General features: G+C 37.1%; 1 protein-coding gene across 1 annotated transcript in view; it reads right to left on the bottom strand.

The window, feature by feature from the left end:
- The window catches only part of LOC115233556 (protein rhomboid), a 393,876-nt gene that overhangs the window by 20,428 nt on the left and 358,958 nt on the right, over positions 1-14,490 (bottom strand). The window contains exons 7-8 of the mRNA XM_029804051.1: positions 11,512-11,654; positions 2,774-2,886 (exon numbers count right to left, since the gene is read on the bottom strand). Of these exons, the coding sequence (XP_029659911.1) occupies positions 2,774-2,886; positions 11,512-11,654 (256 nt within the window). The remainder of the gene's footprint in view (positions 1-2,773; positions 2,887-11,511; positions 11,655-14,490) is intronic.

Raw genomic sequence — 14,490 nt, 5'->3', positions numbered from 1 at the left:
ATACACGTATATTTTAATTCATCTTTTTTAATCAATATGATATTTAGTTTTCGTATGTTATATGAATTCGTACGTTTGCGCTGCGAATTTCGTACAATGGCAAATCACTATCTCGCTCCATTGTCCAAAATTTCCAAGTAGAAATGGTCGAGCAATAGGGAGAACAGGGAGTACAACCAGTAATAAGCGCGACGATGTCGTAAACGACATTAATCCGCGCACCACTCTGGAGAAGTGCATTTATAAGCTACCCGGTTTCACACCGCACTAAGGATAATTTACACTCATGTGGTGCAGTAACCGCATAATTTAAAACGTTGATTTACGTTCTTCATTAGTTTGATGATTACGTTTCAACGTTTTTTTCCTCATATCGCGCAATATTAATTGGTATATGCGACACGTATGTGTGTGTGTGTGTTTTATACTAATAAAATATATTTACAGGTACTCGTAATCTCATAAAAATATGTAAGACATAATAATTGTATAATGCATAATAACATATGCATAAGAATATCATATCAACTAAAAAATTTTATGAAAATATTATATATATGTATATATCGTTCAAAAGAAGTGGTAATTTCTCTATTTTACATTTGTACAAATGTAATTTAATTTCTAATGTATCTTTCAATATCATCATTTATATAATTCATTTAAATAAAGAATAATAATATTATTGCGGATCAAATCTATTATTAAGGAATGTAATTACATTCTTTTTACATTTTTATGAGAAAGAAATGTTTTACAACTCCTCTGTGATTAATCGAGTATGGTCGCTATAATCCGATTAATGTTAAACAAAGAGTCGGCTAGAGGAAAAAGAGCGGACGCGATGCAAGGCATATATAAAGAAGGAGACGCCGAGTGCAACCAGAAGAAAAGAGGGGATATAGCTGCCGTTGCACTTGCGTCGTTGCAATCGCATTACATCGTCGCGACCGCGATGCATACGAAGTAATCTCGTCGCGGTGGGCCCAGACAAGCTGTCGCCGTAGCGCATCCTTGCGAGCGACTTTAGACGAACAAAGATGGAGATACGCTCTGCTCGAGAGCAGAAGTGAAGACCGAGATAAAATGGTTAGACAAGGATAGTCGGAAATGCGCAATCGAGAAATTCCGTGAGAATGAAAATGCCGAAAAGAGGCAAAAATGACAGTGTGTCGATAACATTGAGAGAAGTTTGATGCTTTTGTTATAAATTATGGCAGCACAAAAGTATGAAAGAACATTTCTTTACTCTTGCATAATTCTTTGTAATGTATAAACGATTTATTACATTTGTTCCCCTTCTCTCTCTCTCTCTCTCTCTCTCTCTCTTTCTCTCTTCCAGCATTTTATTAATTATTTTTATTTCTAACTTTTGTATTAATGATTGACAATATATTTGTCATCATATAAAGTTCTTTTTTCGAATTTTATTCTTAAAACTATCTTTATGACATTTGCATCGTTTTACACTTTTAATTTACAATTCAAACAATTAATCCTCAAATTAAAATTCAGTTAATGTATAAATGGAAGACTGCACCGCGTTTATTCTTGCTAATTTACCAAAAGTATCATCGCATCTGTTTTGAAATTCCTATATATACCGCCATTTCTCCTATCTAATTCCTGCATTCTCTTTGTCCCCGTTCGGCTAGAGTTGATTATTCATGCGCCCCATTTTGCCACGTTTTACTTTCATGACCGCTAATAACTCGGGATCTGCGTCTAATCGAATTTATGCAAATGACAATTAGATGTATATAGATACGTTTTTGCCCGCGCACATGTATCCACGCTATATACGTTTCGTATATATATATATATATATATATACATGGAATGGGACAATTTGCCGGAATTACTCGGTCGCCTTTGTTGTCTCGATAAATATGCAAAAATGTTTCGGACAGAAATTGCTTAGCATAGAAAACGATACGGTAAACATAGGAATAACATTATCGTTTGTAATTCTTGTGCCATATTCTGCTAAAAAGGAGAGAATCGTAATATATATAAAATAATTTTGTCGTTTAACACACGATAAATTGCAAAAAATTCAGTTTGTTACCGACAAATTAATCGAGAGAGATATGAGATTATTTGGGAAATGTGCAAATTTGCGAATGTAAAGCGTTTCATTATCCAGCTGTCAAGGTACTTATATTAACATCAACGAATTTTAATTAAAACGCCTCGTTATAACAGGTAGCATATGTTCGAATAATTAGCACCCTGCATATCTTGGACATTTCGGTTATAATGTTCACGTTTCGTAATATATCTCTCGCTCTTGTATTTATATATACACCGGACTAATTTCGACGATTGCACAAAAACTCGTTTCATAGAAAAAAAAATGTAGAAGAGAAAGAGAAATGGGGGAAGAGAGAGAAAGAGAGAGACAATGAATTGTACCGTTGGCTGAGATTGTCATTGCACGTGACAGAAGTTAATCGAATGATAATTGAGATAAGTGGATTGCGATTTAATTATAAATACACACAGCTTTTACATATATTTAATGCGTTATAAAATAACTTCAACGTATTTCGTTAAAAAATATTACAATTATTACTGGATAACTGTCAAGTTTTTATTTCTTTTTAAACCAATGCTATACGATCTTTGTTCTTAATGATTATTTCAAGCCAAGATTTGTGTTTAGCTTAACTTTTGCAACGGCAAGACGCGAAGGTTAAACGAGCATTTACGCCCGGAGCATAAATAGTAGATGCACCATAACATAATTCACATTGCAGACGACATTACTCACCGGCAAGAACCCCGGCCATGTAAACCGCGGCGATCCTCAGGCTTCCGTGCACCATTTCCAAGGGAAGTCCCACGACCACCTGAACCCCCAGGTTAAACAGCAGGTGAAGCCACCTGAAAAAAAATATAACCACGCGGTAAATTACTAATTGTAAGTCATGTCAATTGTTTTGTTAGAAAACTCCAGAGTGCTCCGGAAATTTTTCAGTTTAATTACAATAGCAATTTGCATGCGGCCAATTTTTGAATTATATATCTATGGCGTACTTTATGATTGTAAAACATGTAGTAATGATGCAGAGAGCAATAAATGCCACACTGGACTAGTTTAACAACAAGTATAATGCAATATGTTCATTATAAAATTATCTACACTTAAAATTATTAAAATTCAAAAGTCATTATCATTTGTTATATTGATTAAAATACTATGATATCATATTTACGGGTCGATATTGCAATTACTATGTTATAAAATAATTAATTAATAGATACAGAGATAACCAACTCTTTTCGCATAAAACTATCACAAAATTAACTTAAAGTTAATCGTCGCAAAGTTAACATATCGTTGCAACTTTGGTGATCGTCAAAGATTTCGTAAATCGTATAGATCCGAGAAAAAAAGAGTCGTTAATTTTGAATTATAAGACCGCGGGCGATTAGCTATAGTTTTAATTAGGAACATCTCGTTAGCGATATCCTCGCCGCGGCCGATAAGACTAGACGAAAGTGGCCAAGGCGTCGGAAAAAAAGTTGAAAATATTCTATGATTTCGATTCGCGATGAATTCCGTATCGCCGGTTCACGACTATCGATGCGGCCAAAATTACGATAATTATACTTCTCCGTTTCTCCCGCGAACGAGCGGATCGCAGCCAAACAATATTCTCTTATTCGCTCGAAGCATCGTCTCGGTGAGAGTGCCGAGAAGATTGCCAAAGAACGTCGTAAAGTGAAATAATTGCGAGATACCGACCACGGTCGGAGGAAAGTTTTATCAGCGACTTCTGGGCCACAGAAGCACGAAAATCCGATACCCAGCCGTTATCGTGAAACTTTGGTCGACTAATTATTACATCTCGCGCCGAGGATTCTCACGCGCGCGCACGCCAGTGCCGACGACATCAGACGATAAATCTCGCAAGAAACGACGTAATTTCTCGCAGTTTCATAAGTAATTCGAAGCGCGAATAAAATAGGGAGGAAATAAACGTTTACGCCACAGCGTATCCTGAATCATCAGGCTAAATTTAAAACCTAAGCCGGAGGGACTTCGAGCGAATTCGGCGATGATGGCTGGAACAAAAGCAATGCAAGATAAAACGCGTGCGAATGATAAGAATCCGCGAAGGATGATTGGTGGTCGTTTGATAATTCGGACGATTTCAGCAGCAATTGTCAGCAAAAGAAAACTTTGTAAGAAAAGAAGCTGTAGAGAGCAATTATGAATATTATGTTCGTAAGAAGAAACTTTCTAAGCTCGTCGGAAAACGATCGTTTCTCTTATCTATCGCGTTATAAGCTCGAGAGCATGGAAAATCTCGGAGAGCGATTCTCGTTGACACAGTCGCGAGATCTAGATTGTCGATTAAGACAAAAACTATTATCCTTTTACTTGTACTACAAATGGAACACATTATATAATGTATAATAGAACTTTATCATTATAATTTAATTCTAATCTAAAGAAATAAATAAAAAATTTTTTAATTTTTTATTTCCCCATAAAAATTATTTTATTTTTAACTTATATAGATGATTAGATAATTTCTATTTTATCTTTAATTATCGATCTAATTATTACATATCATACAAATGGAAAATTGATAAAAAGAAAAACAAGTACTTACTAGAAAGTAAGTGGACATTAATAAAGCAGGCTCTTTATTCATTCAGATAATCCCAAGCGAGATATTTTTTTTAAAGCGTATCTGCTTGACCGGCGACGCGAATTTCTTGCGCTCATTAAATTCGTCCTCATGAAACGAGATTCGATTCAAAGATAGGAAAAGACAACTTTTCCACACAGGTCTCTTTGCATCATGGCATGCGGTAGGCCGCAATTAGTCTGCGTATACCGTAACCTCGTAGCCGAGACGTGCGCCTAGGAAGCGACCAATTTACATCAGGTACGAGTTTTATCGTCGTCGCGCGCCCTGTCGCAATGCGGTCAAATGGAAAGAATGCGATGGTTGGAACGCTTGGGCGTCGTCACTCGTCGGTTAGTCTCATCGACAGAAACGGCCTCGGATTCCCGCGACCGTCGCGTTACCAAGGAACAAAGTCCATCTAGACGAGAGAGGGAAGGAGAGAGGTAACCGTGATTAGGTCAGAATTAAATCGATACTCGGAATTCCAACGGGTTTTTTGCCGTCTCGTTGCCGGGCGAATGCAAATGACGATGCCGCCATCCTTCTGGATCGCGGGGGCGGAAAACCGGAGGTCGCCTTCGCGTTCGGACAGACGTGATGTATAGATGTCGATACGTTTTCAGAATGCAATCGTTGGAATGGAACGCGCGTAAGGAGGCGTCGCGTCGGGCGCGACCGTATAGGAGGTTCATAAATTTTCGATCTCCTGCTGTCTTGATATCATTCGCCGATAGAACTCCCACTGGACTTTTGCACGATAGTCTTTTTCAATCTTCTATTGGAACTATTTCCATTTCTTATTTGTTTTAAATATTGTAATAAAATTCACGAAGTTATCTCATGATTTTTAATATTCAAAACTTTATTGAAATCTCTCTAAGTATCACATATTTTTACTTTATATATATTCACGTGATATATAATATACAAACTTTTAACAATCCATTGTCTGTTCAAAGTAGACAAAAAGTTTACTATTCATTGATATTTTTATACATTTATGAACAGATGATTCGATATATATATATATTGTATATATATAAAATTGTCAAGGATTTTCAAAAATCACCGGATTAAACAACTCTTTTGTAACACATGCTTTAACTCATTTATCAAAGATTATTTAACTGGAACAATATGCATTGTTGCGCTTCATAATTATATATTGATAACAAAACAAATGGCATCAGTCGCATAAATTAATACTTTAATAAGATCAATATGCATAGCCGGACGACATGTTCGATAAAATATAATGTAAATATCTACAACGCGACGTTTACCGTTCAACAATGGTGGTCCGTGCACATTCGAGCGCCTCTCTCGCAATCAGCAAAATCTGCTCCCAAGATATTCGAGTCACGATAAGGTTCTCAGACCAACCGCGCCAATTTCGGTTAATTGGATACCAATTAGACGAATCTCGGGCATTGTGCCGGCGGACGAATTACGACGGATTTCTCGGTTTCCGCGTGAGGATGATTCTCTACCTAGCTACCTTTTTCCTTCGCCATCTGTTTCGGGCCGCGACAGCAGAAGGCAATGTCGTCGTTCGAGGGCTGAATTTCCATTCGACAAATACGAATGACGGTAGCCGGCTTTCTACAACGAATCTCTATTCGTTTTATCCTTTTCGCCCTGTCGTCCGACTATAAGGAAAAGGACCGGCGGGCTTCTTGCGCGTTTCCAATTTCGATGATTGCATACTTACGACGAATCACAATACGATCAATACTTATTCATAGATTGGCTATTCCGAAAAAATACTGAATAATATTTTGAAAACAGATTTTATCACCAATTTAAATATCTACAAATAATTGTATTCGTCATAATCAACAAAAATAAATAATTTAAAACAAAATTAAAACTTAAAACGCGAGAATGATAAAATATTTAATTTAAAAAAGATAATAAGATAAAGAAAAAAAAATTTTTTGTGACGTTTCCATGCAATGTCCCGATGCTTCTAACAGTCGGGTTGCATTTAATTCGATCCTATTCAACAATTCGCGATAATTCACGGGGAACCGGGGTCGCGTGAGCGGATCAAAAGTATTATCGAGTACACAGTGGGTGCTGATAACTTTGCGAGAACGAGAGGATAAAGTTCTCAAGCAAGTTGACTCTAATGTTCTACAGGCGCGAGTGGTTTCGTCAGCGCCTCTAACTACTTACTAGTAGTTAATTACGCGCCGAAAACTTCTTACTTACGAAAGACGAAAGCGTGGACGAGCCTGTCGAGAATGATGTCTCAGCAGTCGGCGATTCTGCACAACTGTCTGAGAGAAACTCCGATCTGAATTCTAACGACAAATTCTTTGACCATCTGAAGAACGTTTTCTCTTCAACTAAAATATCGCGACGCCGTTAATTCTCGAGTTGTGAACTACTTAATATAAAAACAGCTTCATAGATCAAATTTCTAGCGTGCAATCAACGATATTTTATTTATGTTAAACCAATTCGGCTGAACTTTATCCTTTCCAGAATCATACCTGCGAGTACAATTATCAAGATATTTGAAAAAAAAAGTAACGTAAAATATATTTTACCGACTAATTTTTACAATTAATATTTCAAATAATTGCACGGCAAAATGTTTTAATGAAATTCATTTCCTGCTCCTTTGAGAGGAGTAAAGACTAAATGTCATCGCGCGTGCAATTTGTTGACTTTCAACAAGAATTTTCATTCACGGAGGTTGAAGTTTCGGTTCACGTGGCGCACATCGCGTGCACGCGGGACGAGAGGAGCCCACCTCGATGATATTAAGAGTCGCAAGCCTTCCCGGCGCATTTATGCGACATTAAAAAAACTCGTGGTATAATGGTGTGCCGCCGTGCTCGTCGCGCATGCATAATATCGCATCGGCAGCGCGCAAGTGACGAGGGCTTATAAAGATGATGGGGCGGTGGACATCGTTATTTAAATTGAGTTACGAGTCGAAAGATTTGAGAGTATATTCCTCTTCTTTCCCCTCCACGGTTAGGAACTGATTTACGAAGTTTGCAACCTGTTTGCGGACGTTTTCACGAAAAAGAAATGTGCCTCATCTTGCGTGCGTTTGCATCACGATATATTCTACATATATTGATAAGTATCGTTTTTATAAAAGCTGACAAAAAGATTTTAATAATTTTATCTGCTTCGCCAAATAAAAATTCTTTATTGTCAAAAATTTTCTGGGCGCAGTAGTATTCCTTTTTCTTCTTTTTTTTTTAGGATATGGCGTGTGTCCGACGACAATTCAAGCGCAACAAAGCGTTCTTGTGAATTCAAGCCTGATTCGTAACGAGTCGATATATGTACCACAGGCGACGAGATACGGAAGCGAGTCCTGTTTCGAGCGGCGTGCGATCCTTTCGACTCGTATTTCGCGGATTCGGCGATACCATTGTGTTCGCTCCGACAACGCTGCTGCGCGTTGACTTCCCGCAATTACGGCGATTGTCTCGATTTTTCCGCGCTTCCGGCTTTCTCACGGCATCGTGCACAGCATAAAAGAAAGAGAGAGAGAGAGAGAGAGAGAGAAGACAGAGAGAAAAGGAGGACAGAGACACGACTTGGGAGCGCGATGGCAGCAGAGACAGTTTTCACATTAATAACGGAGGAAGCTCGATAACGTCTGGCGGAGGTAACGGGCGTTACGCGGAGACGGAAAAAGGCGCTCACCGTCTTGTTTTTATAATTAATCGCCTGTCGCCCGGCTGAAGCGTCGGGCTTTTTATTCGTCGATTATGGATCGCGCTTCTGGCCTTTCCTGGCAGCTCGTGTGTCATCGTCGATGCATTATACCGCTTATCATCACCCCGATTTATGCCAATTAGCGTAACGGACATGTGAAACGCTTGCGTGTGTAATCGATCCGAACATTATTGATGTACATCGACTAATGCAAACCCCCCCCCAAAAAAACGGGAAAAAAATTGCGACCGCTTTATTACCCGTATGATTTATCCAAGGCTCAATTTTTAAACGTATCCATTCACGTATCTTCCCTGGAGAAATCCGTCCCCCTCGAACGAATTCATCAGCTTCTACGAAATTTATCTTCGACTTAGCGTACGTTGCCGCGTATCTCGCCGCTCTTGAGCTCTTTCGGGATCATGTAATGCTCGGGGAAATGACTTTTGATGGACGCGCACGGGGCGTTTTTCGCATTAATAACCCAACATCCGCGATAACGTTTCGCGCGGAAGCGCGGATCGACAAAAGAAGTAACCGGTAGAAAGGAAGACAAATGCACAGTGAATTCCGACTTGGGAAGGAGTTTACGAAGAAAAGAAAGAAAGAAAGTGCGATGAAGTTTCTTACACTCCGAGGACTCGTTTGAACAACATAATGGAAATAAAATGCAGTGTAAGTATTAGCGGCATTATAAGACATTAGTATGAATAAACACAAACAATTAATAAGAAATGCATACATTAATTAATATTAATATAGTACAACTGAGTAAAAAATGAGAGAAAACAGAAAAATAGGAATATTAATAAAATAATTGTTAAAAACAGAAGAATATCAAATTTCGCCAATTTAAAAGAAAGAGTATCATACGAAAGAGTAAGATAAACAACACGTAAAATCTTTCAAAAAAAAAGTCAAAAATAAAGGATGTTGTGATAAATAGAAAGGAGATCATGATATGGAAATATTGAATATCAGAAATTGGAAACGAGAGGGGAAATAAAGAGAATCATAAAATGAGGAAGAGAAATACAGGAGGGGAACAAAAATTGAACGAACGCACCGTTTTCTATAGAAGAAAAAAACAGCGACTGGGGTCACTCTTATCGCCGTTTCCATACGCACGTAGGAAAAACGACGTCTTATCTGGCATTCCATGAATAATTTACAGAGCTTCGCGCGCTGAAAACTTCTATCCTGTCGGCGAAAGAGAGCGAGACCGAGTAGAGAGAGAGAGAGAGAGAGAGAGTTTGCTATAGAATCTCGTCTCTCGGTCTCCTTTCTCTTCGTGATCTTGGAGCTGGAAAGGAAAGGGTTGGAAATGTTGGTGCGTTCAGAGAAATGTCGAGATGGAGAAGGTAAAAGGTGAAGGAAAAGGAAAAAAAGGCAGAAACCATCGATGCGGAGGAGACGAGAGAAAAAAAAAATAAGCATAATAGAGAAAACCGTGGGCGGAGGAAGCTGCCTCCTTTCCCGTTTTCTTTCCTATAAAAGCATATGACGCGTGCCGGAACACTTAAAAAATTTTGTTTCTCCTGTGACGCCGCTTGAATTTAATCGACGCGCTGCCGAGAACGCGAAATGCAATACGTGGTAATACAAGGAACGGAATTAATTATAATTAGTCATTAACTTAATACCCAACATTCATGACAGACGCAGGTGGTTAGATGCGTAGGTTCGCATCCGTTTAATCCCAACATTCGTCTTCTCGCACACACAAGTATCTTATATCCTATAATATGTCGCAACTATAAATTCATTTTTTTTTTTTCTAACAAGCTTTAAAACTCTTTACTGTATCATTCTCAATTATATCATGTTTTGACGTTATAAATAAAAAAAATTTTTTTACCTCTAGTAAACTCGAATTATATATAAAAAATATAATAAAGTATGTAAAAACTTTCAAATTGTATATAATATACTTTTCTCTTATTTCTTCCTCTTTCTTCTTTATTATATTGTCTCTATTTATTACTATATTTTCCTCAATTTATTATAAATTTTATTACGTATTTTTCTTTATATTTTTCTAAAAGCTTATATTCTTTTCCCCAAATACCTATTTGTTCGATATATAATAGTTTTATTCTCCATTATCGATAAAACATAAAAAGCGTAGTATATTGTATCTCTCTTGAATAGTAAATCTGAACCGAACTAAATTAGATAAAAAATAAATGCAACGCACGCACGAAACATATATGCGGTACGTTCTGCAAACCCGAGAAAAATGGGACAAAAGATGCGGCGGAGACGTGGTTTATCTCGATCCCTTTTTTCGCGCTGCCGTAATCGTAATAATTTGTGCGATGCTGCAACGTCGTCGATTTCAGAGAATTTCGGCTCCTCTTTTTTTCTCAATATCACGACTCGCAATATCGCTATTGCAATTCGACAATACCGCGATATAATTTCATGTTCATAGTAAGAAATGATATTCGAACGATAGCAACGTTTAAATTTTTTAAAGCATTTAAAACAAAAATAATGGAACCAATATTTATAGATAATAGGAGATTTCTTATATTCGAGATAATCAGAAGCCAAAAAGATTGGCAAATTCAATTTTCGGATGAAAAATACGTTCTTCATGATCGGCATTGCTCAAACATTCTACATTCTACAAAGACTTTATCGGCTCTCTCGTATTTTTCTAGCCGCGAGTTCGCCGATGATGCCTTCAATAATTTGAATGTGTACTGACGCAGATTTGCTTTCGCATCCATTAGCGCGAGAAAAACGTGGTCTGGGACGTTATATAAAATCGCAGCGGTACGTGATTTAAAAGAAAATGTGTGCTCGTATTACATCGGCGTTTCCTTTCGTGATGGCCGGGAAAATTAACGACGCACTTGCGTACCACGAAAGGAAAAAAGAATCAAGTTGTCGATGCATTCTATCTCGGATGATAAAACGAAAAAATTAACGTGGAATCTAATCGAGTTTCGATCGAGTGTTATTTGAGAATAATGCCGCAAATATTCCTTAAATATCAGCAAATTGCATATTCATAAGACGGCACTCACTATTATGCGAGCATTAAATCGCAAAAAATTAAAAAAAGACGCAAAAACAGCATGATAATGCGCGCGAAACAGATTTATAGTGCGAATGCAGATCGAATGTTGCCTTAAAAAAAAAAAAAAAAGAAAAAGATTAAGAAGCTTACCCAGCGTGCAGGAACATATAGAAGGCGAACCTCCAGAGCTCGAGTCGCTTGTCCGGCCTATAAATGAAAACACTGTCGATCGGCACCGGCCCCGAGGGATTCACCTCCCCCATCGCCACTGTATAGTATGTGAAGAAACCCAACTGGAACAAAAGCGGACACAAATATTGTCAATAAAATTCGAGACGGACATGCGGAGATAAATACAGAAATTCAGCGAAAAACTTTGCAAGTGCCGTATTTTTTGATGTAACGCTGTGATAAAAAAAAAAGAATTATTAGAACTTGAGAAAATTGACAATAGCAATCAATAAAGCTCTAATACTTACAATAAATAACGTTAAAAATAGGCAAATAAGAGCCAAGTGTTAAATAATAAAAAAATTACACATGTATTTTTCATTAATGTATTCATTTTTTTTTAATGTGAAATTTTATGTTATATATATATAAAGGTTTCTAATTATACAGGATATGCAAAGAAGTTAAATTTTAGAAACATGTAAACATATAAGCCTTGTTTGTTAGTTCAAATTAATAATCTACGTATTGTTAAATAAAAAGTTTACAGCTTATTTATCATATATGTTTTATTCTAAATATTATTTATTACTATTTTTATACTTGTGTACATTATTACTATTTTTGAAACATAACACATTTTACCAACAAACCGTCGTACCTAAAATATGGTATGTTGCAAGACATTTTTCCGAGCAGCCCTTCGAGAAATCTTTTACACGCAGGAGAAAAAGATCGTAAATAGTCGGGCAACTGTAGCAAAAATACGAGAAAATAACAAAGAGGAAAAGAAGAGGTGCACTTGTGTGTTAAAACAAGTAAGATTACTCGAACTACGCGGCGAAATGTTAGGTAACGTGTGATGAATTAGTCACGCAATGCATAAAAGTGAACAATGAGTATGTGTGTATGTATATGTGTGTTTCGTATGAAAATACGTGTCTCCACATTGCACGGTATTAATAAAAATAAATCACTTCCCTCACGAGATATTTAGATATTCTGTGCATTTATTAGCTAATCTTGATAATAATGTTTTTAAGCGCTCATTACTAACATATTCATAAGAAAAAATTAATTTCTTGAGTGGCGGAAAGCATACCATTAAAATTTAATACAAGTAAAATATATTCTTTCTAAATAGATAATAAAAATTTAATTCTCGAAATCCGCAGAAAGAAAGTGATGAATTTTATATAGACGTAACACATTTCGTAATAATTTTTTCAATCAAGCTATTTGGACGCTTTCAACATTTTTCCTGGGAATCCCTTCACATCCATTCAAATATTTGAATAATATATATCTCTCTAGACACCATATACACAACAAATATCACAATACACGAACGATGTATTCATTTATCTACTGTGGCGTCCATTCAAAAAGTCACGCAATAAAAATTACGCGCGCGACACGACCAAAACTCATCTACTTTAATCACGCTAAGCAAACTCTATAACTCTATACATTCGTCTGTTTCTGGGTGCATGACCTCGAATAGAACAAGGGATGACTAAGAAAATGGCGGAATCCGGCGCGCAAGTGAAATGTATGCGCATAAATTGCGCAACTCTCCGCGCAATGTCATCGGCGTTGAAAGGGTTAATCAGCGCGGCGGTTGCAAACCAAAAGGTACGTTGAACCCGTATAACGGCGGCGATAAAGATGTAGGTCCACGCGCGACAGTGAAAATACCCAGCAAAAAAGCATATGAAAATAAATGGCAAAAAATCGCGGGCGAGCGCGAGCGGTCGCGCACGCACGCGGCACGCACGAATGCACAAAGTTGCGTGCGGCGTGTTAATACCTTTGCTCTGACATGCGCTGCGTTTATAATTTATGTGACATGACATTTCCCTCGCAAATAAAGAGCATACCATGTAGAAAGTTTCTATGAACTTCGCGTAGAGATTATTTTATCAATTTGAGAAATCGTTTCTTCACTCTTCTTTTGTAAAAGTCTAATCAAACATTGTTATCCGTCTTGACATAAAAACCCATTTAACATTAATTTGGGAATAATACAATTTTTCGATCACATATCATTTAAAAATTAATTAATATTCCTATATCATTGTTAAAAAAATACTGAGATCAAGAAAGAAAGAAATTCATAAAAATCGATCACCACGTATCGTGACTTTATAGCATTGAATGTCGTGCGCTACTCAGAAACCTCCATTTTGCGCCACTTCATCTGTAAAGGAATATGATATCGACGCAACCGAAATGCAAGAAGTCTCACGTGTTACGCGGACATTACAGACACGTGTCGCATCGTGCGGGGGTGGCTCTCTTTCCCAGCGCTGGCAACTTTCGAAATTAAATCAACGCGTTCGCGGTGCAAGCAGGCGAGCCGTAAATAAAAGCGAAAGACGCGCTCCGTGCGCTACGGATTCGTGACTCGCGTTTGTAACTGTTGACAGGGTATACATGGCGCCCGTTTATACGCCCGGATTTAATTTCGCGTTTCAGACTCATGCAACTTTGCGAAGCCGGCACAGCAGCAAAACCGCTCGTGTCGTATGTTGCCGTTGACGAATCTATCTGAGATTTGCTTTCAAAAATGCGGGCGACACGTTTAAATTGAGGGAAAAAAAATTTACGGTGCGCTTTCACGCAACTCGCGTTCATCATCGCGTCAGTCGCTCGTTCCGTCCTGTCAAACATTACTTCGAATCGAATGGACAAAGCAGATTTGTGCATCGACATTCTCCTCGCTTTAAGCTTTCACTTTTGAGAGGGAAATATCTACTTTTTCCATTTTGTAAAAAAGTTGTTTATATATATATATATATATATATATATATATATATATATATATATATATATATATATATATATATATATATATATATATATATATATATATATATATATATATATATATATATATATATATATATATATATATATATATATATATATATATATATATATATATATATATATATA

The sequence above is a fragment of the Formica exsecta genome, unplaced genomic scaffold (genome assembly GCF_003651465.1).
Source record: "Formica exsecta isolate Colony F162 unplaced genomic scaffold, ASM365146v1 scaffold105, whole genome shotgun sequence".
Lineage (NCBI taxonomy): Eukaryota > Metazoa > Arthropoda > Insecta > Hymenoptera > Formicidae > Formica > Formica exsecta.
The sequence above is the reverse complement of the archived record's forward strand: the minus strand, read 5'-3'. Positions and strand labels throughout refer to the sequence as shown.